Source organism: Manacus candei, unplaced genomic scaffold (genome assembly GCF_025592945.1).
Source record: "Manacus candei isolate 608988 ecotype Guabito, Panama unplaced genomic scaffold, ASM2559294v1 h1tg000081l, whole genome shotgun sequence".
Taxonomy (NCBI): domain Eukaryota; kingdom Metazoa; phylum Chordata; class Aves; order Passeriformes; family Pipridae; genus Manacus; species Manacus candei.
Window position 1 is genome coordinate 1,181,983 of NW_026138129.1, and position 20,963 is coordinate 1,202,945.

A 20,963-nucleotide genomic window follows, 5' to 3' on the forward strand; every position below is an offset into this window, starting at 1 on the left:
AAAAATAATTAAATCCTGTATGTGCTCATTACAAATGGTTTTAAAGAAAAGAGATCTATCAAATTGCAAGATTCTTGAAATTGCAGTGTTATGAATGTGAGTGTAGGAAACCAAATAATACTTTTTAAAAGGCCAGAGAGACCAACTCTCCCATACTTTTCCTAGAAATGTTGCAAAAAGAATGCGGTTGTCTGGGAACAAGCACAGTCATTTAAATGCAGCATCACCACCGCACTTGTAAGCAAAGGTCACATGGTACACAAAGAGATGCTGTCAGGCCAAACCTGGGTTCTGTAAGTTTGCAAAAATTATTTTTTCCGAACAGAAACACACTTTTCTCTGTTTTAAAATCTACCAAGGGTAGTATTAAAAAAAAAAAAAAAAATTCCTATTCTGACTCAGCATAAAAAAATCCTGAAACAGTCCTAGTGTTTTGTGTGAGGAATTTTTTGATTCTTGTATTTCTCTTAACTTTACACTGAAAAGAAAAGCCTTTTTTAGTATTCTTTCTCTGCTATAATTAAACATTTTCTTTTACATTGTTTTTGTGAATTCATTTATACACTTTCTGTTAAGAATTGAAACTAAAAGGGAATCAAATTGTAAACACCTGCATAAAGGAAAATATGTCATGGCTTTCTAAAACTTCCCCTTCTGTTTCACTAGTAACATTCCTAATGAAATATCACCAGTTGCTGGAAAATAAAAGCCATCGCAATTTCAACCAGTCCTGGCATATGCTAGTCACCATCAAGTAACATTTTCACAGCAGATTTCTGCCTGTTACCATCAAATAACATTTTCAAGGCAGATTTCTTACTTTCCATGCTTCAATTGTGGTTTTTTATTTGCCTCTTAAGTATATATTCCACAGTTCTCCAAACGTTGAATACACGCATTTGGAATCTGCCAGTTACAGTGTACATAGTGAGAATTCACACAACTAAAATTCAGAAACATTTTTGCATCAAGTCTGTTCATAATGCACAAAGGAAAATACAGCACCATTCCTTCCTAGCCACAACAATATTCTGCCTTTGATGACTACCTAGAAAATTGAAGTAGCAATGAGTTGTTTCAAAACACCAATGCAAAACACTGAGCTGTAGCAAAAAGGCACAGCTTCGTTAACAGTTGGTAATTTAGAGATGCTATAAAAATTGAAAGATTTTGTCAAAATACCTACTTGCTATACGCTATTTGCCCATAATTTACCAAGAGAAAAAATAAATTTGTGGGAGTCCATACAAAGGGGTCTGGTGCTCCTCTGAAACCTTTTGCAAGTTCAGAAAGCAATGATCAGGTTTTATGTACTACACATATTGCTCTTCAGAGAAAACAGGCACTTTTAAAGCTAAATGGTTAAACCATGGTTAGGTCTTCCATCCTGTCACAGTATAAAAAGAGCACAGAATATAATATTTCATATTACAGAAAAATGGAAATTTATTTTAAATAGGCAACCTACTAGTGAAAGAAGGCTGGGTCTAAGTCACCCAAGGTACACTGGAGCTTCTCTAAACATTAGCTTCCAATACACAGATTTGCTCAGAAATAGTTGTTTAGCAGTGGCTCAAGGAGAAAATAAATCTAAATATGAACAAAAATTAAGCCTTTCTTGTTGATTAGTGCTGTGCTCAGTCAATGTTGTTGTCTTTGTTCAAGGATCCTTTCCTCTGAGGGTTTCCCTTCCCTTTGGGTACTTCTTTCAAATTTTCTTTTAATCAGTATTGTAATTGCCTGAGCAGACAACCATAATTTGATTTTTACCCCAAGTCAAAACATGTCCTTCTACTTTTAAGAAAAAAAAAAAACTGGGCAAAAAAAACCACTGAGCAAATCGCTATTTATGAGAATTATGAAAGTAGATTATAATTAGAAGCCCTTAAAGAGCACAAGATTCATTACTTTAGAAACCATAAATATTTAATCCTATGTATTTGTATATTAACAGCAAAAATAACCTTTCCTCACATTCTCACATTACATTAAGAGAGAGCAATCAACACAAACTAAATTTAAATAACATTTCCTTAACATTTTCATTGGCAGCCTCAACTTTCACAAGAAAAGCTAACAGATGAAACTCATTGCATAACTCAGTGATCCATATTCACAAAACAAGGCATCTGTCTGAAGAAGTAACTCTAGCCTTTCTTATAAGTTCTCAGATATTTACCAATACACAAGACATTATTGCTATACCTACAATTTGACAAAAATGTGACGTTTTTCTAAAAACCACAGAATACAGTAAGTAAAACAATAAGTTGGAAAGCCTTACTTGAATGCCATTTGAACCAAGTGTGCCAAAACATCTTGTGCATCCACAGTAATTCGGCTAAGATCTCTGTCTTGCTTTATGAAATTCAGTAATTCAGATGCATTTGCCATCCAAAAGGCAAGTGCCCCAGCAATATTCTTCTGTTTCTGTAAGTGTAAAGAAGCAAGAAATAATACAGGGAAATAGTTTTCAAATAAAGCATGGCAGCTTAAAAAGACTCCAAAAGATAGACCAGTACCTCTTCCCATTTCACCATACATCTCTCAGATACCAGATATTTGCAAAATGTTTGCATGTAATATTGCAAGTGCTGTAACTAGTGAGTTCAATTTTAACATGTTCACTGAACACACGAACATCCGATAGAATGCCAATAGCCATATCAATAAAGCCACAACGTAAGCATCTAGTGCTAAGAGCTTATCAGAACGCAGTATCTGGTAATCTGTGCACTTTTAAGCGCATATTCACTACTGCCCACTGCCACGCTGATACTGCGCTCACTGGCTGTGATACCAGGTGATTCAGTATCAAGTACTGATCTATCTCACCATCTCCCGACCACAAATGCCAGGCCAGGCAACCTCAGATGAAATCCAAAGAATAGGAACCACAAACAACAAAAAAAGAAAATAAAGGGAAGAAAAAGAACTTTGGTCATTTCATATCCACATTGAAGTGCGTTAAGCAGAAATTATGGAATGCCGTAAAAGTTGCAAAGTCAAAAAAGGATTTTAGTACTGCATGTTCCAGTTGCTGAATGAGTGTTATGAACTGTTCAAGTCCAGCTGTTTGAGTATTGTATTTTGATATGAAAGCAGCATGAGAAACTGAGCTAAGCCAACATAGCTAGGATCAGTTCCCAGCAATATATCCTACCTGATCAACCTGGTCTACCTCCTGGAGAAAAACGGACGAAGGAAATCAAACAGAATAGAAGAAAGAAACTTGTGAACAATCATGAAAGCTTTAGAAATCAAACACTAAATATGAAGGTACAACACATGTTCAGAGTTATACACAGATGCATTAATCAGTAGCTGCGATGCAACTGAGCTCCTTTGAAAAACTTAATTATTTTAATAGGACTAGTAGCACAACAGCTACAAACTGAAGTGCCCGCATGTCACAATTCATCCAAGGAATGCTTTATAGTAGCTGACATTCCAAACTAGTTGATTATTCCATGCTCAGTGTGCCACAGAAACCCCCTAGAACTTTTTGCAGGCAATGGGGAAACTAGCCATCTGAGTAACAGATCCAGGGAGCTATTTGCCCACACTGCTGCAATGGAGACAATATACAAACACATACAAAGAGAGACAGAAAACACCTACTAAAAAAAAAAAAAAAAAAACAAAACCAAAAAACCCAACCAACAACACTCAAAAGCAAACAAAATACATAAAACACCTAGGACAGATTTAATACATGGCTTTTCAATTAAAGAACAAAAACACCATTTTAAACAACAAAAGATTCAAATGAAATACCACACTAAGTTTCTTAATGCTGGTACATATAAAGGTACACTGACTTAAGAGGGGAAAAAAAAAGAACCTAACAGATATGTTTGTCTGATTATCTAAAACTGAGCTCTCAATTATTTTTGGCTTTCTATTCAGATCACTCTCCCTGTAACACAGTGAGTTTAGATGCAAATATTTGAGACAATATTTGCCATTAGTTTTAGTTAGAACTCCAACCCCCAAATTTCTGTTTCTTTTCCCTTTCCAACCAAAGCACTCTGAACTGATTGAAGATGTGTTGGCACAGAACAAAAGGAGATGCTCCTTCTACAAATGAATGTTAAAATTTAAAAAGGATGAAAAATGTCACAGAATGATTGCGGGGAAAAAAAAATCAGGATACAAAAAATGGCTTTTTAATATAAAGTATCTATTCCTAGTTTTTTATTGAAAGCCCTGAGCCTTCTCATAGATCTCTCCAATTTTATTCCTATCTCAAATCATCTATAATATTTGCATACACTAATGAAGAGGCTACAGAAAGTCACAGATTTAATTTCTTAGCAAGTACTTCTTGAGTAACTTTGTAAAGAGACTTTCTGATCTAGGCAGGTAAAATTAGGATCTAAACGATTTATTTCACTGCCACAGTACAGCACAGGATTTGTACACCTTCTCACTACTTCTGTTTAGGGTGCCTCTCTCCCCTTGCCTCTCATTTGTTTTCTCTCTCACACCCTCATATCATTTTTAGTGCAGGAATGCTTTACAGTCAGACATACAAAAAAGGTATTGTGATATGACTTATTACATGGTAACTTAACTGTGATGCCCATCAATATAACTTATTTTACACCTTAGATGAAGCAATTTGACCTAGCTTAGCTCCTACTGTTTATACTCCACTAAGACACGTCCAAGTTAAAGACATTTTACTGCTCATTATAAGCAATGCATTTCTTTGCCTCCAGCCCATTAACCTTGAAACTCACTGAAGTTTTACTTTTTTGCCCCCCATATGATTTTCCCTCTTTCCTCCAGCTTCTTCAGCATGACATTTGAAAGAACCTCCTCCTAATTTTTATGTAACCTCCGACTCTTTTTGGTTTATTTCTTGCAACTAGGTAACATCTTTCACAAACCACAAATACACTTCCTTGTTGATGTGTTCCTTAAAATTTAGGTTGGATATTAGATTGCAACTGTGGAGTTACAAAGCTGTAGAAATGGCCTTTCACAAAGGACAGTCCAGACAAACACTTGGTTTTAACAGTTTTGTAATAGTATTATCAGGATTATAGAAAATACAGTTGCTTGAAAAACAACCACAAGGTTGCACATGATTTGGGAAGCCTTTCTCAGTGCTGTAAATGAACTTTTTCAGAGGATAATCTACTTTCTAGCTTTGATTTATTTTCAAATCGAACTGATATTTGAGTCCAGCCCTCTAGCATCTTCCTGCAGCTACATGGTTAGTTGGTCAACATAAACAATGGAGAACATTATTTCTGCTTTCCCACTGTACCAACCTCTGTCATTCAAAGTCTTTTTTGGGTCATTGATAGTATAAATTGAGTGACTTTTTTTGAATAAAAACTGTAACTTCCAGTTTATATTTGAAGCCTACCCCTTCTCTGTTTCCATTCTCCCAGCTGAATTGCTTATGTGCAGGCTCTTTCCAGCTCATTTTCTCCACTACAGCCAGTCTCCCCTCTTCCACAACGAGATTTTCCTTTTTTCTTTTTCATAAAAGAACTTGAATATTTAATTTTTGATACCATTTCAATTTTATCTAATATCCACTGTGACATCAAGATTCAAAGTGGCGTACTAGTTCTTCACTTCAGATTCCAACCGCCCTCCACCTTCAGATCAGCTTTGGAACATACACAGAAGACTGACTAATCTTTATTTTCTTATTGCAAAATGTCCTCAACACTGGCATTTTCTCCCATTCTTTCTTGGGGGTCTGTTGTATAAGTTTACAGACCTGTCTAATGATGACGTTCCCCATGCTGAAAACTCCACTCAATCTTTACAAAATGAGAAAAAAAGTTGAACAGTTTTGGTTTGCTGTGACTTGCATGCCACTTCTGTTGTTTACTTTCCTATTCTTCCTTAACCAACCTCTTTTGTAACACTTGCATTGTAAATTCTCTAAGGCAGGACTGACGCATTTGTTATGCTCTTATAGTGTTTAGTGCAGCAGCGTCCTTGCTCTATATAAGCTACTCTGGCAGCACTATTTGCAACAAATACAGCTGCTTGAATAAATACAGAAACATATTTTAATTTCTCCTCTGAGAAAAACCTGCAGACAAAGAAGTTGCAATAATTAATTATTAGAGATACTACCCAAACTAACTCCTTTTTGAGGATATGACCATTTTATCAAGTTACACAATACAAGGTATTGTCTAACTTCACAGACAACCCAGTGGATCTTATCCTGTATTCCTACACTAAAGAGAACTCATTCAGTGCTTCTGTAGAAATCTTGCACATATAGCAGCAATAGTGTTAGACTACATATAAAATGTTGGAACATTTGAGAACTTGTATTTCTATTTATAAACCAATTGTGTCAACTTGGTTCAAAGAGTCCAAGTTTTTATTGCCAGTTTTGTGGTTACAAAAGTTGTGAAAGTAACAAGATCAAAACTAAAGAGTCATGAATCTTTTTAACATGTTCACTTCAAGCGTCAGTCAGTGCAAACAACTGCTACCTATATGGTATTCTTTAATAGGCCCATCCAACTTGTTCTACAAGTGTTCACAGCCAGAAATGTTTGCAAAGATCTTACCTTCTAGAGAAAATTGACCTCGTCAGGGAATGTATCTTCAGAGCAACAGCCACTCCCTAACTTCCCACATTGCTCAGGAGAGAGTTTCTTAGCGCTCACATTACTCACTGACATAAAAGCAAACCTCCTTATGGGCAATCAGTGTAGGTATTACAGTTTAACCCACTGTTGTTAAGGGTCAGACTAAGCAAAAGACCAAGTAGTTTGCTAGATTACCAACAACACGTATGTAATTCCCTTGACATATTTTTGCAGAGTAACTCACCTGTATCACTCCTTCCATCATGTTCACCATCTTGTTGACTATTGCAATGACTTTGTGAGTACGCTCAGCAGGAGTGATGTCAGGTCTGTACTGGCTGGACAGTACATACCGACATGTCATATACAACACATACGTAGGTGACAGTTTAAAATGAACTGTTGAGCTATTTGTGTAATTTATAATGGCAGATAAGAAGGCATCTTCAGCTGTAGAAAAAGAGGGAAAAAAAAAATACATAAAGCCAAAGACAGAAAGACAATTTTCATAACTTGAGGCATAAATGATTTCTTTGGTGGGAGGGAGAGGGGAGACACTTACAGGAATTTGAACTCTTAATTGTCTATTATGTCCTACAGTTACTCAGACATATTAACAACACACTTCTACAGAAAGATAGAATATCTGATCATTGGGAAACATTTCTGTACTATTTTCTATCTCTTTGCTGAGAATTTGCACCTTCAAGGGAACAGGAAAATGCAAGATTTCTCTTGTACATTTTATTCCTGCAAAGCTTGCATACAAAAATAAAAAAAGTTAAAAATCAGTATTTGCTTGCTTACAGATCTATATTTAGTTTCAAATATTTGGAGTCTGGACAATCTCTGGTATGATATTTTTCTACCAGATCTGATGCCTTAAAAACCTGGGAAGCTAGATAATAAAAATGAAATTCTAAATGAAAATGTTAACCTAATCAAATTTAATATAAAATGGATTTTGACCAAGACATAATCTATTATCCAAGGCATAGAGAACTGTATCGAAGAAAATGAATACTGTTGAGGAGATCAGATTAGAATTTTTTTCACATTTTATTTCAGTATCTGAAGATAAAGAGTTGAAATGCAATTAGAATTAGACACGCATGAACCTGCCTCAATATCTGAAGCATCTGTTCACCCTCCCAATAAAACAAATTAGATTGTTTGATCTAGTTGTCTATCGAGATTGTCTGTCACCTGTACAGACATTATTTTTTTCAATGTTTACTTAAATTACCTGTAAGTTTTCAAACTCACTGAAATATTACAGTACAGAAAAAGGTGTCAACATGGTAGTGTTGTAACTTCACAATTTACTCACAGCTTTCCCTGAATTCAATACTGGCAGGCAGTATCAGTTCTGGTCCATGGGTATCCTGAGATCTAAAGAAAGATGAGAACAATCAAAACAAACAATCCACATAGATGATATGAATTCCACTGTAAAATGACAGATTTCTCCAAATACACTGGTTCCAAATGTTGACACAACATCCTTCCACAAAATGATCCTTTTTTTACCTTTCGTCCAGAATCATTCAAGCTGTATTTGACAGCAACACAATAGATCAAAATACGGACTTTAACTGTCGAGTCTGTGATATTAATGAACACCCTCTTTTGCACTGCACAGCAGACTTACAGGATCAGTTTGCCATCTGCTATTGACAGGATTCAAATAACAAATTATTCATGGACACATGAAAGAAAGTGAATGAAGCTTTGCCTGGAACATCAGCTTGGTTACAACAAATGTAGTTTGCTGCCTTTAATGCCCTCAAAACTGATGAGGACTTAGTGAACCTATTTGTACTTTTTTCTGGTAAGGAGGAAAAGAAGGTCAAATCTAGCCCCCAGCCTCACCTGGCTGTTGCTACACTACACTAAGAAACAGCAGTCATCGCACGAGCCCCAGAATTACGCTCTCGGTGTAACTGACTGTAGGGCTAGGTCTTACCACTACCCATTAGAGAAATCACAAAGTAGAAAACTGAACAAAATTTGATTTTTCTGGTGTCTGCAAAAGGTGAAGCACTTTTCATAGAATCATGTATTTCATAGAATCATCAAATATACTGAGTTGGAAGTGAACTCACAAGGATCATTGAAGACCAACTCCTGGCCCTGCATAGGACAAGAGTCACATCATGTGCCTGAGAGTATCATCTGAATGCTTCTTGAACTCTGTCAGGCTTGGTGCTGTGACCACTTCCCTGGGGAGCCTGTTCCAGTGCCCAATCCCTCTCTGGGTGAAGAACCTTTTCCTGATATCTAACCTATCATTCCTCCCTAACGTAAAAGCATTAAATGAGTTGTTCTCTGCAGTTGAGTACCTATTTTTTTGGAAATAAGGAAAAGCAGCTTAACATTATCTTCATGCAATAACCATTTTTAAGCACATGTAACACAGGTAGCTTTCAAATACTTTCCCCAGCAACTTTTATAAAGAAATTAATGTAATATAATTATATAAACCTCATTCTCCTGAGTATTATTAGTTATGTTACAAAGCAGAGAGAGGACATTGAAAGCCTTTATTCAGCTGTCTCGTGTAGTAAAAACAAAACAAAACAAATCAAACAAAAAAACAAAAACAAAAAACTTTGAAGGTTGATATTAAAAGATCTAAAATTAAATTTTAGCATATTGAACCAAAAAGTTAGGGGTTTGTGGGGGTTTTGTTTGATTGCTTGCCTTTCTTTTTTAAACTTGCAAAACTTTAAACCAGCAGAGAGAACTCAGTTATGCCATCTAGATAATACCTATATTAAGCAAATACAAGTTCTGAGGAGCTGAAAGTTAAGGAACAGCAGTCACAGTAGGGCAATATGTACACAAATTTCTGCCAGTTCAGTTACATTTCAAACATGACAACATGCTCTCTTTATGAAAAGCACTCATCTGGTGTGTAAATTGTAGTATTTCATCTCTTTTTATTGCTATAAATCTAAAATGAACTAATTTCTAACTATCTCCACACTTTCAAGAATGCATCATCTTCACTGAAAACTTAATTAGTTCTATAAAATACTAATACACAGCATTATAAAATATTACTATAGTGACAACTCCAGAGAAATTTCTACTCTGTCATTAAAGGAATGGTAATAAGGCATAGAAATATTTTAACAAACTGGTTAGTAAACCAGTGACAGATTGCAGCTGAAGGATTTATTTTATTTTATTTAGGAAAAAATTATATTGATCTCTTTAAGCACAAATGAAGGAACAAGATTCACAGTCGATGGGAGACAACATGTCGAGTGATGAGAGTTGATACGATTAGTTAAGGATTGCTTACAGAAATTTGGAAATCGGCTTTCAGAGACAAGTTAATATGAAGTACTCTTTAAGAAATGTTAATTTAGTTTTACCTGTAAATTAGTTATCTAGGAACAGATGCAGTAACTCAATTATTTAACTACCTTAATAGGAGTTCCCTTCAACTAATCACAGAATCATAAAATGGTTTGGGTTGGAAGGAGACCTTGAAGATCATCTAGTTCCAACCCCCTGTACCATCTTCTGCCTTTGCCTAAGCATACATAAAAGAAATGCCAATTAAGCTTTGCAAATCAGAAATCTAAGTTAAAATAATTCTCTGTGCTTCTGATATGATAGCAGCTGCCCAACCTGCTTTGTTACTGGATACATTTTAAGTATATATTCTCTATGTGCTATTCTTTTATAGATAAAGCCTCTCTATGGTGATGAAATTCTTTGAGCTAAACCAGTCTGAAAGTCTAGTTAGGTTATGTCTGGGAGGGCCATAAAATATTGATTAGGGGTTGCCTTCTCTCTTAGTATAGTATCAGGTAATACTACACTTTAAAATTGCATTAAAAACAGTACATTCTCTAGGTATTTCTGTATTCTCCTAGATTGTCTCTGATAAACTGCATAAAAATGAAAATATTCTTGTGTGATTGTTTTAGCCAGCCTACTAGGTATGTATAAATTTTGTAAAGCATGTTAAAATTAGGAATCAGGTGAGTGTCTGCATTTAGTTAACACCACTTTTCTATCACTATTCTTATTTCCAACCAATCACATCTTTAAGAACTCTTGAAAGGTATCCAAGGCAAAAATGATCTTTTCTGATTTTTATTATATGCTTGCCCATATTAATTGTAGTCAGTTATCTAATGAGCATGTATGACTGCAATCTTTAACTAACCAATCATTATATTTTATTTCCAAGAATCACATTTCAATCAGAACAACTATACCCAATAAGTAAACTGGAGTTATGCTCTCAGTTCTCAATTAATTTTCTTTCTAGAAATGAAAAAACATGGTAGCCAAGTTCTAATCTTTGGTCTTCAACCCGTTCAGTGAAGTTGTAGGAAAAAAAGTCTTATTTGTCTTATTATTCACCTTTGAACAGTAGTGATGAACACACAAAAAGTAGACACATGGGGTAATGTGGGGTGGATTAGTTGTACAGCAACAAGAACCTGCAACTGCTCAGTGAAGATTTTTTTTGTTTTTCAAATATAGCAGCTCATGATTACCATCCTTGCAGTTCACAAAATGAGACCAGAGTATCCTAGAGGAAACCTAATTAAAGATCCACAAAATACATCCACAAAAGCGAATAATTCAGTGTACTCGAGCGACACACTGCCTAATTTGCCAAGCCCTAATTTGACACTCTGACTTTGCTAATTTGTTAATCTCAACATAGTGAATCTATCAGAGAAAGAGCACATGATAGAAATGCTGTATTTAGATTAATAACACTGGGATTACACAACACATACTATAGACATGTAAGATATATACAGAAATAAAGTATCAATGCCAGTGCTGGTGATAAAAATTTCTGTGGTTGTAGTTATCACAAATTTAGGTGTGCCTCTGTAAAAATACTTCATGCACAAAGGAACCAAAGTGAAAAAAACTGTAAAGACTAGCAATGAGTACTCTCTTTAGAAAGAATTTAAAAAGTTTTTAAAAATACAACAAAATAAAGCCAAAATGCAGCATACAGATGGCTCTGTGTTTTTGAAATAAAGAACTATAGCACAAGATAATCCTCTTCATAGAAATTTAATAATCTTCACACACATACACAGATCAAGAAATACTAACAGCAGCAGCCTCAAGAACTTCTGAAAGGCTATAAAAAGTTCAGAAAGAAGTTTTGGTCATCTTTTATGAAAGAGGAAAATTACAGTTAAAAATATTAGTAATTCAATAAGGAGGAGTTAAATCTTCAGTAACCTTAATAAAAGCAGTTCTGAAAAAGAATCTCAAAATGCCCAGATACTCTACTAAGAGACTGCAGAGTAGAGCTGAGTTATATTCTACTGCAACTTCACTGAAAGTATTTAAAACATTTTCTTACTACAAAACGCTTGAACATTCAAGTTCAGGCAGAAGCACAATTTTCTGCTCTTTTTTGATTGTAATTTTTTCTACCACTCACATCTCTGAACTCTGTTTTCTGTCTAGTGAAAAATAAACCCATCTAAGGGTACTAAAAGCTTCATACTACAAGCATTACAACTTGAATCACTGCACGTTTTATCCCTGCAGCACATTTACCTTACCTTTCATCCATTTATCATAGCTGTTCATCTAAATTTAAAAGCTGATTTATGTAGACAGCAATACAATCCTGTATTTTTCTAAAGATTTGAAAAAAATTCTGTTCACATAATCACTGATTCACTGAGGTGTGATAGAACTCTAGAGATTGTTTGGTCCCATTTCCCTGCTCAAAATGGGGTCAACTAGAGCAAGATGCTCACTACCCTGTCCCCTCAGGTTTTAAGTATCTTAAAGGACAGAGTCCACACCTGCTGACAACACTGTAGTAGAAATAGCAGTGACCTGGTTATTTCACTCTCCAGAGGAAATCACAACTTCTTGCCACTGGCGAATGAAAATTTCAAATAATTGTACCTTTGTTATTGAAGACATTTCATATGACATGCCTAACCAGAAATCAACAATGATGTGACACAACTGTCAGCCTGACTTCACAAAGAGAACTGCAAATAAAAAAAAAAATAAAGTAATCCTTTGCTTCAGTATTCTGTTAAGTATTTTGAAGTTTTTGGCTTTGCTTGTTAATTCTGAGGTTTATTTGGAACAAGATCTCAAAGAAAACCTCATTCTCCATGGGGAAAACCAGACTGTTCAAAATACTTTAACACACCTCTACTGTTATGATGCTTGATCTATTGGAACAACTTATCCATTTTTTTCCATTATGAGAAGCAAGGGGTTACACGTTTCCTACCTGCTTTCCTGTCTGCGGTAATCTTGCTGTTCTATTCTAATCATCGGCTTCACCATTCCTCGTTCAGCTGTGCTGGATGCTGATGATGTCCTGTCACCATCAAGCCTGCTGGTGCTCTAATTCAAAACAGCAGGACAGGTGCTTAGCATGCAAACACTGGATTAGCTTAGCATTACTAAAATGAAGTGTCAATTTGAGGCTTGAAAAGAGATGGGAGAACAGAAGAGAGGGGTATGGCACAGCGACCAGCAGCTCAGCAGGTGTTTCCGCCACAATGAAGCACTGCTTGCAATTCAACAGATCACGATGGCCAGAGAGAAGCAGCTCTTTGTTAATGTACGGCAAGAACTTATAATGAAACTTTCAAATGTCTTTAAAAGTTGCAAAGCTATCAATACAAACTGAGTTGGTAATGAAAACTTTAGGTAAGAGACAAAGTTAAACATATTTACTGATTTAAAACTGTCCATGCTCCCCCACCCTGATTCTGCAATAGTTCTAAGTGCTTACACTACTGATCCATAACATAATTTATCCTGATCTTAAGGAAACTCTGATCTGCTAGACAGTACACAGTTTTCCAAGACAAGAAGTGGCAATTCAAACTATGTTATTTTTTTATGTATCATTTAATTTATTTTCTTTCAGTGTCCCAAAATCCTGATTAGGAAGCTTTTAATTTTTAATTTCCAATTACATCAAACTCTACCAGGAAGGGGACAAACGCTGCTTTTAGCAGCAAAACACATAGCAATTATTTTCAGTATAGAGCTGAAAACGAGACATCAGTAAAATATGAAGTGTTTCAACACTTCATAAGAAGTTTCTAGGACTAAATAATTTGCTTTGACATAAGAAAACCTACCAAAAAGTGCATCTCAAAACAAGAGTTTTAGCAAAATATTTTTTTCAGTACTGACATGCCAATCACAGAACCACTTTTCATCACCATATCTCAAAGAACTTTCATTAAAGTTACTGTTACCCATTTTCCAAATGGAAAAGCAAACTTAGAAAAGAGCAACTGTTAGAGAACGAGTGATTCATCAGTGAGTTAACAAGATGACATATACATTCTCAAACAGCACAACTAGAAAATAAAATAAATTTTCCCAATAATCCCTAGGCCCACTAGTATTTTTCTAATGAGTGTGAAAAGGATATGAAGTTGTATCAGAAACTCTTACTCTGAGTTTTAGGACATCTTATGAGTTTACAAATTTCTGGTAGGTATTTCTGGTAGGTAAAGAACACACACAAGATAAAAGAAAGCACTATCACAAAGCTACAAAGAAAGCAGAGAAACTGAATCAAGACTGTGGCAAGGCAAAAAAAAAAAAAAAGACTAACAAAGATATTCAAAAGCTATCAGACTATTTTTAATACCTACACTGACACATTAATATCGCTAAATATTTACAAGTATTTCAATTTTATGATCGTAGTAATAAAACATAAAAGGAAATGCATTTCTGGAAGGATTAGTACATTTCATACTGCTGAAATAATTCACGCTCTCATTTCATCTGAGGCATGTGATCATAGCCAAGTAAGGCATTAACCATTGTGTCATTTTACTGTGCTCTTGTAAAACGCAATTCTGACACAAAATTTATTAACAGACAGTGCAGAAAGCAAGCCAGAAAACATTACCACCTCATAAAATGTTTATAATTATGACTGCAGAGACAGTTTGTTTAGGCAATGTGTGTACAGGAGCTCTAATGAAGCCTAATGTCACATCCATTAAATTTTAAAAGCCTAGTTAAAGTAAAATTTAACATCCTTTCACATTTTATATAAAACATTTATTTACTCGATCACAGATGACAATAGCCATATGCTACACACACAAGGTAATGATGTATCAGTTTTAATACAGATCTCTACCTGCACGTGTCAGTTTGGGGAGAAACTACTTCAGGTTCAAGGAATTTCCCTTTTTAAAAAATGTTACTATTCTTGACAGAGAATGCATGCCAAATGCCAATACAAATTTAAACAAAAGAGTTTTGTGGAAAAAAAGCCTCAAACAAAAAAAAAATAATGCACATGATACCTGAGCTCATCCACAACAGAAAATGGTCGGGGAGACTGATGAATTGGCCACACTTCCCAAAGTACTACTGATGTTGTGATTTTGATTTAACCTACATATTTTATTATTTACTCATCATGGAATACCTTGCTTGCTGGTAGTGCTGTTCCACTGTGAACATCTCCCTCCAGATCAAATGTGGTTTCCTGTACAGCTCTAAAAGTAAGATAACATTTAAAGTACATTTTAGAAATTATACTGTTCAACACTTAACAAACAAGGAACAGAGTAGTAAAATTAATAAATTAAAATTCAACCATGAGTCCAGTTAATATTAACTTTTTTTAATACTGTATTGATTCTTTATTAAATTTTATTTTATTAAAAATATTTACACAGATCATTTAATTTGGAAAAACAGATTCTTAGCTAATTTCACAAAATCACAGAATATGTTGAGTTGGAAGGGACCCACAAGGACCATTGATTCCAACCCCTGGCCCTGCACAGGACCATCCCCAAGAGTCACACCATGTGTCTTGAGAGTATCAAGTGAAAAAATATAAATACACATAAACAAATACACATAAAATACGTTCATGGTCTTGTATTCCCGACAGTAGACTTGCAACAGTTCTTCAGTACTAAATGTACAACATTCTGGATAACGTAAATAATTCATAAATCACACTAATGCATGTTATTATGTTTATTCTAAAGATTTTTAAAAGTATTTAGTTGTTCAAGCTTCAATAGCCTTTTGCCATAGCTCTGCAGTAACGCAGTGCTTTGCAGTTGACTATGTAAACCTGCAAGAGCATTTATTTATTGATCTGCAGGCTAAATGCTGAATGAACTCAGGATTTAAGTAGGAATATTACAGGACAGCTAAATGGCTGGAGGTCTTCCTACAGACAGGTCCTACAGCAAGCATACAGTATCCTTCCACATGAAAATAAAGTGGAGAAAAAATAATGGTTAAAACAAACACCTATATTAACTCAGCAGATAAGCTTCTTTTCCTAGATACCTTTCCCTCACTCATCTCCAAGCCAATTTGTTTCTTTTCAAAACCACATTATACAATAATGTGTATAGCAGCAAGAGTAGCCTCATTTGGACCCAGAGAAGATGGGAGTTATGTTGGTTTTATCCCCCGCTATACAAAATGATTTTAAGATTGTTTCTTCTGATTATTTCTGTAGCTATTGAAGAAAACACCTGAACCCCTACAAGTCACTAAATCTACAATCAGTATTTTTATTATGCACCTATCAAAAATATGAATATACAGAAAAACAACAGAGTGGACTTCTGGACTGTTAGTCCTTGTGACACAGGAACTAGAACATAAGTAATCACACTGTAAAAAGAGGTTGCTATATTGAGACATTTAGTTCCCTATCTTAACAGTTTCATTTCGTGATTACTTCATTTCCTTCTAGTGGAATTTTAAAAGTTATCTGAGAAAAAACAAAAACCAGGCTCTCTGAAAACATTCAGCAAATTCTTTACTTATCCCAAAGGTTGGATGAATTTTGAAATACATTAAAGTATTTAACATGAGGAAGAGGAGTGAGCATGAGGAAAACTTGTTTGAATACTCCATAATGAAAAGACACTTGCTAATCCTAAATAAAATCACAAGGTGGAGCTCAAGTATTCAAATTATATATTTAACACTTTAAATGAGTTCTGAGTAGTTGCTTTTAAGTCATACTCTAGTCACAGGTCATTTATAATGCACTCATTCTCTATTTTTTTTCCAAGGCTCACCTCCTCACCTCAGTGGGAAGAAAATAAATTTTACTCACCCAGTTTTGTGTCTTGGGCCTTTGACCATAAGACTTGCATCAGTAGGTCTTTTGGAAATAATATGGTCCTGAGTAGGATCCACAAACTTAAATACATGAGATGACCCAAACTGAACCTTCATTCCACTTTGCAGCATGGTGGTTTCTGAAATACGCTGACCTTCCACATAGGTTTCAGCATCAATGCTTCTTGGGGTTACAGTAACAACTCCATCCATATTAGTGAGGTCACAATGATGAGGCTGAATTCCTGGACCAAATAACTGGGAATAGAATTAATTAACATAGAATAAATTAAATTATACTGCAGCAGAAATTAAAATAAAGAGACTGAGCTGCAGCTTACCCTATTTACAGACTAGTAATTTAACTTTGCTTGCTTACGAATTTCACACAGATGAGTGGTACTATCATCAGTGAGCTTCACTTCATTTTTCATTGCAAGAAGAATAATAAAACACATATTTAACTAACATGTGCAGCAGAAATCCCTTAAAAAGTTTTTCACTTTTTTGGTCATATACTGTTCAGACTGTTTTCTTCCACTTGCTGTTTTGATGTGAAATCTCACAATGTAAGTAATTACAAGTCAATTAACTGCACTGACATGGACCCAAGGTGCTATAAGAGACTCCCTGTTATGAGCTTCACATAAATATTCTTATTTTATACACTTAAGAAATTCTACCTCAAAGGGATTGAGACTAGGACTTGAAAGCCGTTAAGCAATTACAATAACACTGATATGCACCGTTTGACACAGTTATGAAACAGAAACCCCCATTTTGAATAATAAAATCCTTAAATTATAAAGACCTTACTTACCCTACTTAAAATAATAAAACCCTTCTCTTAACACAAGAAAGGAAATAAATTCAGATAGTTATGACCATTAATATGACTAATATAATGAATTCATATGAAATTGCAGCAATATTTTACCGTTCTAGCTTTGAAGAGTATTTATAGCATATTTTACTAGTTCCCACAATTACATATAACACACCAGAGATCAGACCAGTACTGTCATCTGAGTCTGCTTTTTTCCATACCTGAATGGAATTGTCATCAAATTTTTCAGTTCCAACTTCAGTGACACTTAATTGTAGACGATAGAGCTTTGGCTTATCTCTGGAGTCAGAACCATCTGTACAGCAAGTAATAAATATTAATTTGCAAGTTATTAAAGTTCAAATATTCATACAATATTTCTACATTTTTGCAATTTAATTCAGAATAGCAATGTTCACAAAAACACTGAGTGACGTCCTTTCAAGATTTGCTGGGAACTTAGTTGTTCATCATAATGCAAGAACACTGAAAGTAGACAGAGCCTACTTGGAGCAGCTGTTTTCTACAAATGCAAAGAACAAAGTAATCAGGAACTACTATTCTGAACATACTTTGAAAAACCTTCTCTATGTCCTAGTAGTTTGAACAATACAATTTTTGTTAAACTCTAAAGTTTTATATGGGTATACCAGAATGGGTTTAAAGATCAGGAAAATAAAATTACCTGCAGATCTCTATAATAATAGAATTTATTGACCTTACTGAAGTACAGATTATCAGCAATATCTACTGCCATGTGGTCCACATAACAAACTCTTTCCAATTCATCAGATACTGGAACTAGACCAATATTAAAAGAGAATCTTACATAATGTTTACTTACAACAGCTTTAGTCTTAATATATAGGACTTTAGCACTTCTGGCCTTATCTTTATAGTCCCATTGACCTATATTTTCATCTCACAGAAAATGAGGTAAACAATAAAGTTCATCTTCCTACTCCCCCCAGGAGTAAATACTGTCCAAGTAGAATAAAATTTCACAAGATACATTGGACATAAAGTGTACATGATTTTAGTTAGTGCCTTCACAGGCTAATACAATGGGTTTTGGCGTACATATAAATGCTCCCTGCTTCCCAGAAAATCCTACAACTTTAAATACTATCAGCTATTGAAGTAATACTGTCACTTCTGACTTCTCTCCAATCTGTTCTCCAAAGCAAAGATGTAAAAAAGGGAGGCTGCAAGACAAAAAATGTCTTACCTGTGGATATGAACAATGACTTCAAGTCATCCCCCAAAAAGCATTAGAGAATATTATTAAAGCCATGGCACATACAGTGACACTGTCTGCGGTAGGATACTAGTCATCTTCAAGTCTTTAAATGAAAGTCAATATAAACAAAACCTCCATAAATCCAGCAGCAGAATCCCAGCTTTACTACCAGGATCTGTTTATTAAAATCAGAATGCAAGTCATTTAACCATAAAATGGTAGTAGTAAGCTTCTTCTGGGGTTGTTGGGATGCTATTAGGACATAAAGACACCAGGCACAGATAGTCCATAGACTGGTACTGTAAATACGAAAGTGAAGTGCTGATACTACAGTAATATCCAGTTACTGAACACAGAATCACTGCCATTACATTAGTATGTCACCCATCACAAAAGAAGCATTAATCATAAGAGTACTCCCTCCTCTAAACATTTTTCAGGTACAGGGATAAGCCTTTTATTAAAACCTTGTATTTGAGTCTAGAGAGGTATACATTTAATATCACTGTACCCCAAAAAAGGTAATGATAATGCAGTATCTTCAGCAATTTGAATTATGTGCAGTTTTTAATACTTAATGTTAAATCAGAAATTATATGTGGTTGCATCTTCAATGTCACCAAAAGCAGACATGTAATAGGTTATTGAATACATTTAGCTGCTTATACCAAATTCCATGAATTTTTATTATGTCTCCTCACAGCTTACACCCCAAAACTTAAAGTAGCTTCTTTCACTTATTTATGATTCCAAAAATCAAGCATTTCCTCCTCCTACCCACATCCTAGTTTGGTAAATCTGGCACCCAAAAGATACAAGATTCAGTTTGGAGGAAGGGACCTTTATTCAACAAGCAAAAATACTGGAATTTCAAAAAAGTCAATGGCATAAAATCAAGGCTAGTTATCTAGGGCTTTTATACTTATTTTCTTATGGCACTTTCTCCTAAGCTCTTTATATATAGATTAGAGAATAGGCTTTACAGTCTAGTGATTTCACCCCTATACTAAACATACTTCCCACTGCCCCCTGCTTTTTCATTTTTGACACTTTAAAAAGAAAAAAGCACCACCTTTAAAATATTCCTATATATTTCTGCAAGATACATTATAAAATATTGTTTTCTAGTGTTTATTTAAGAGAACTTCTTGATCTCATTCCCGAGTTCAGCACTTGTGACTAATCAATCAGTATCAAGTTCTACTAACGTTTACATCACACCACTGTATATCCTCAATATAGATTATATCACAAAAAATGTGCTTTCACATATGAAATATATTTTAGTATCAGTGTTTCTGCTGAGGCATATTAAGACTCTTGTTTCTATGCAGTATCCTTTGTAACACGAAAAAAACTTGTTTTAGAACAACACTAGATACAAATGATATTTTTAATTCCTACAAAAATGATAAAGATTTAAGGAGTTACTCAAAAGTTATTTAGAACACACATGTAATACTCCACCCAGTAAAAGCCAATTTCTACAGTAAAAGGACTCTTAATCTTGAAGATAATTACTGTAAATTCTATAAAAGGATGAAAGGCCTTTTTGTTCTAGGGGAGAGATGCAGGAGGGAAGGAAGGTTGCATTATACTACAGTGTAAAGTGTTTTATTCCCTGTTTTTCAACAGCTGAAAGCTCACCTAAATGTTGTTTGGAATGTATCCCTCATAACTCACTGCAGCGGGACACAGATTCTGCCACACCTATGGCAAAGACCCTACCCCCAAAACATGACAGTCCACTAAGGCGGTTCTTAGCTACGGATGATAGATTTCATGACTTGGTTTATGCAGTTACGAGTCAACATTCATACTTCAAATAGTAGTGTTACAAAATACTGTGTAGTGAAGTGAATAGTCACTGTAAGCACATCAACTCAGTGATTCAACACACAAATGTATATTTTTTGAACAATAGAAAAAACTAAGGCTGACCTTCATGGATATATATTTTAAACATGTTACTTCACCACTAAAAGGTGAGCCCTACACTACTCTGGAAATTATAATTTCAATTGATTTCACTAATCTAATGCCTGAAACAATGCCAGGAAATAGTACGGACTTAAAACCAGACCAAACCAAATGATGAAGATCAGATCATAGAAAACAAGTAAGCCCAAAGCTGAACAAAAATGGTCACACAATGGACTTCACCTACTGAGTTTAAATTAGTTAAACATACATTTGAAAAGCA

General features: G+C 34.8%; 1 protein-coding gene across 21 annotated transcripts in view; it reads right to left on the reverse strand.

Moving 5' to 3' along the window:
- AFDN (afadin, adherens junction formation factor) overlaps window positions 1–20,963 on the reverse strand; it is a 124,098-nt gene that overhangs the window by 51,963 nt on the left and 51,172 nt on the right. For 13 of the 21 annotated variants that reach the window (XM_051811108.1, XM_051811113.1, XM_051811110.1 and 10 more), the window contains 8 exons: window positions 17,742–17,836; window positions 16,690–16,952; window positions 15,022–15,091; window positions 12,838–12,953; window positions 7,909–7,970; window positions 6,823–7,028; window positions 3,164–3,184; window positions 2,285–2,430 (listed from right to left, as the gene is read on the reverse strand). In XM_051811108.1, the coding sequence (XP_051667068.1) occupies window positions 2,285–2,430; window positions 3,164–3,184; window positions 6,823–7,028; window positions 7,909–7,970; window positions 12,838–12,953; window positions 15,022–15,091; window positions 16,690–16,952; window positions 17,742–17,836 (979 nt within the window). The remainder of the gene's footprint in view (window positions 1–2,284; window positions 2,431–3,163; window positions 3,185–6,822; window positions 7,029–7,908; window positions 7,971–12,837; window positions 12,954–15,021; window positions 15,092–16,689; window positions 16,953–17,741; window positions 17,837–20,963) is intronic. The other 8 variants (XM_051811115.1, XM_051811114.1, XM_051811109.1 and 5 more) reach the window with 1 other exon arrangement.